Source organism: Seriola lalandi, unplaced genomic scaffold (assembly GCF_002814215.2).
Source record: "Seriola lalandi dorsalis isolate HSWRI2012SDOR001 ecotype SW California unplaced genomic scaffold, Sedor1 jcf7180001961616, whole genome shotgun sequence".
NCBI lineage: Eukaryota > Metazoa > Chordata > Actinopteri > Carangiformes > Carangidae > Seriola > Seriola lalandi.
In genome coordinates, this window is record NW_019432285.1 from 1 (window position 1) to 652 (window position 652).

Sequence of the window (652 nt, forward strand, 5' to 3'; positions counted from 1 at the left end):
TGCGGCCCTGCCTCTTGAGGGCGTAGACCACGTCCATGGCGGTGACCGTCTTCCTCTTGGCGTGCTCGGTGTAGGTGACGGCGTCACGGATGACGTTCTCCAGGAAGACCTTGAGCACACCGCGGGTCTCCTCGTAGATGAGACCGGAGATACGCTTGACTCCGCCGCGGCGAGCCAGACGGCGGATGGCGGGTTTGGTGATTCCCTGGATGTTATCACGGAGAACTTTCCGGTGCCGCTTGGCGCCTCCTTTCCCGAGTCCTTTTCCTCCTTTGCCTCTTCCGCTCATTTTCTCTTGGCTGAGATTAAACAAGATAATGTGACTCTCCGGCAGACACTCAGGCTTTATATGTTCTCTGCGGACGTAGTAGAGGACTGATGACGTGTTCTTCGCTGGGCGGGGTCAGACTCAGCAGCCTCCCTGCAGCTGTAGCATCAACTGAAAATTCTTCTTTCTGAATCTTTGTTTTTAAATACTTTATTCAACAAAAAGAAAAATGTAACGAAATAATTCCTGGTTATTAAGAGGCTCGTTAATTAAAACTAATCAACTCCTAATAGCGATGATTATAACTACGGTAAAGTTAGTAATCTACATCAGATGTAAATCAGTACATTTACTCAACCACTGTATTTATATACAGTGTTGATG

General features: G+C 48.0%; 1 protein-coding gene across 1 annotated transcript; it reads right to left on the minus strand.

The window, feature by feature from the left end:
- Positions 1-6: 6 nt before the first annotated feature.
- Positions 7-413, minus strand: LOC111669083 (histone H4 type VIII; the record flags this gene model as incomplete). Its single annotated transcript, XM_023425342.2, has 1 exon — positions 7-413. A coding segment is annotated over exon 1 (283 nt), but the record flags the coding sequence as incomplete, so codon positions are not given.
- Positions 414-652: the final 239 nt, after the last annotated feature.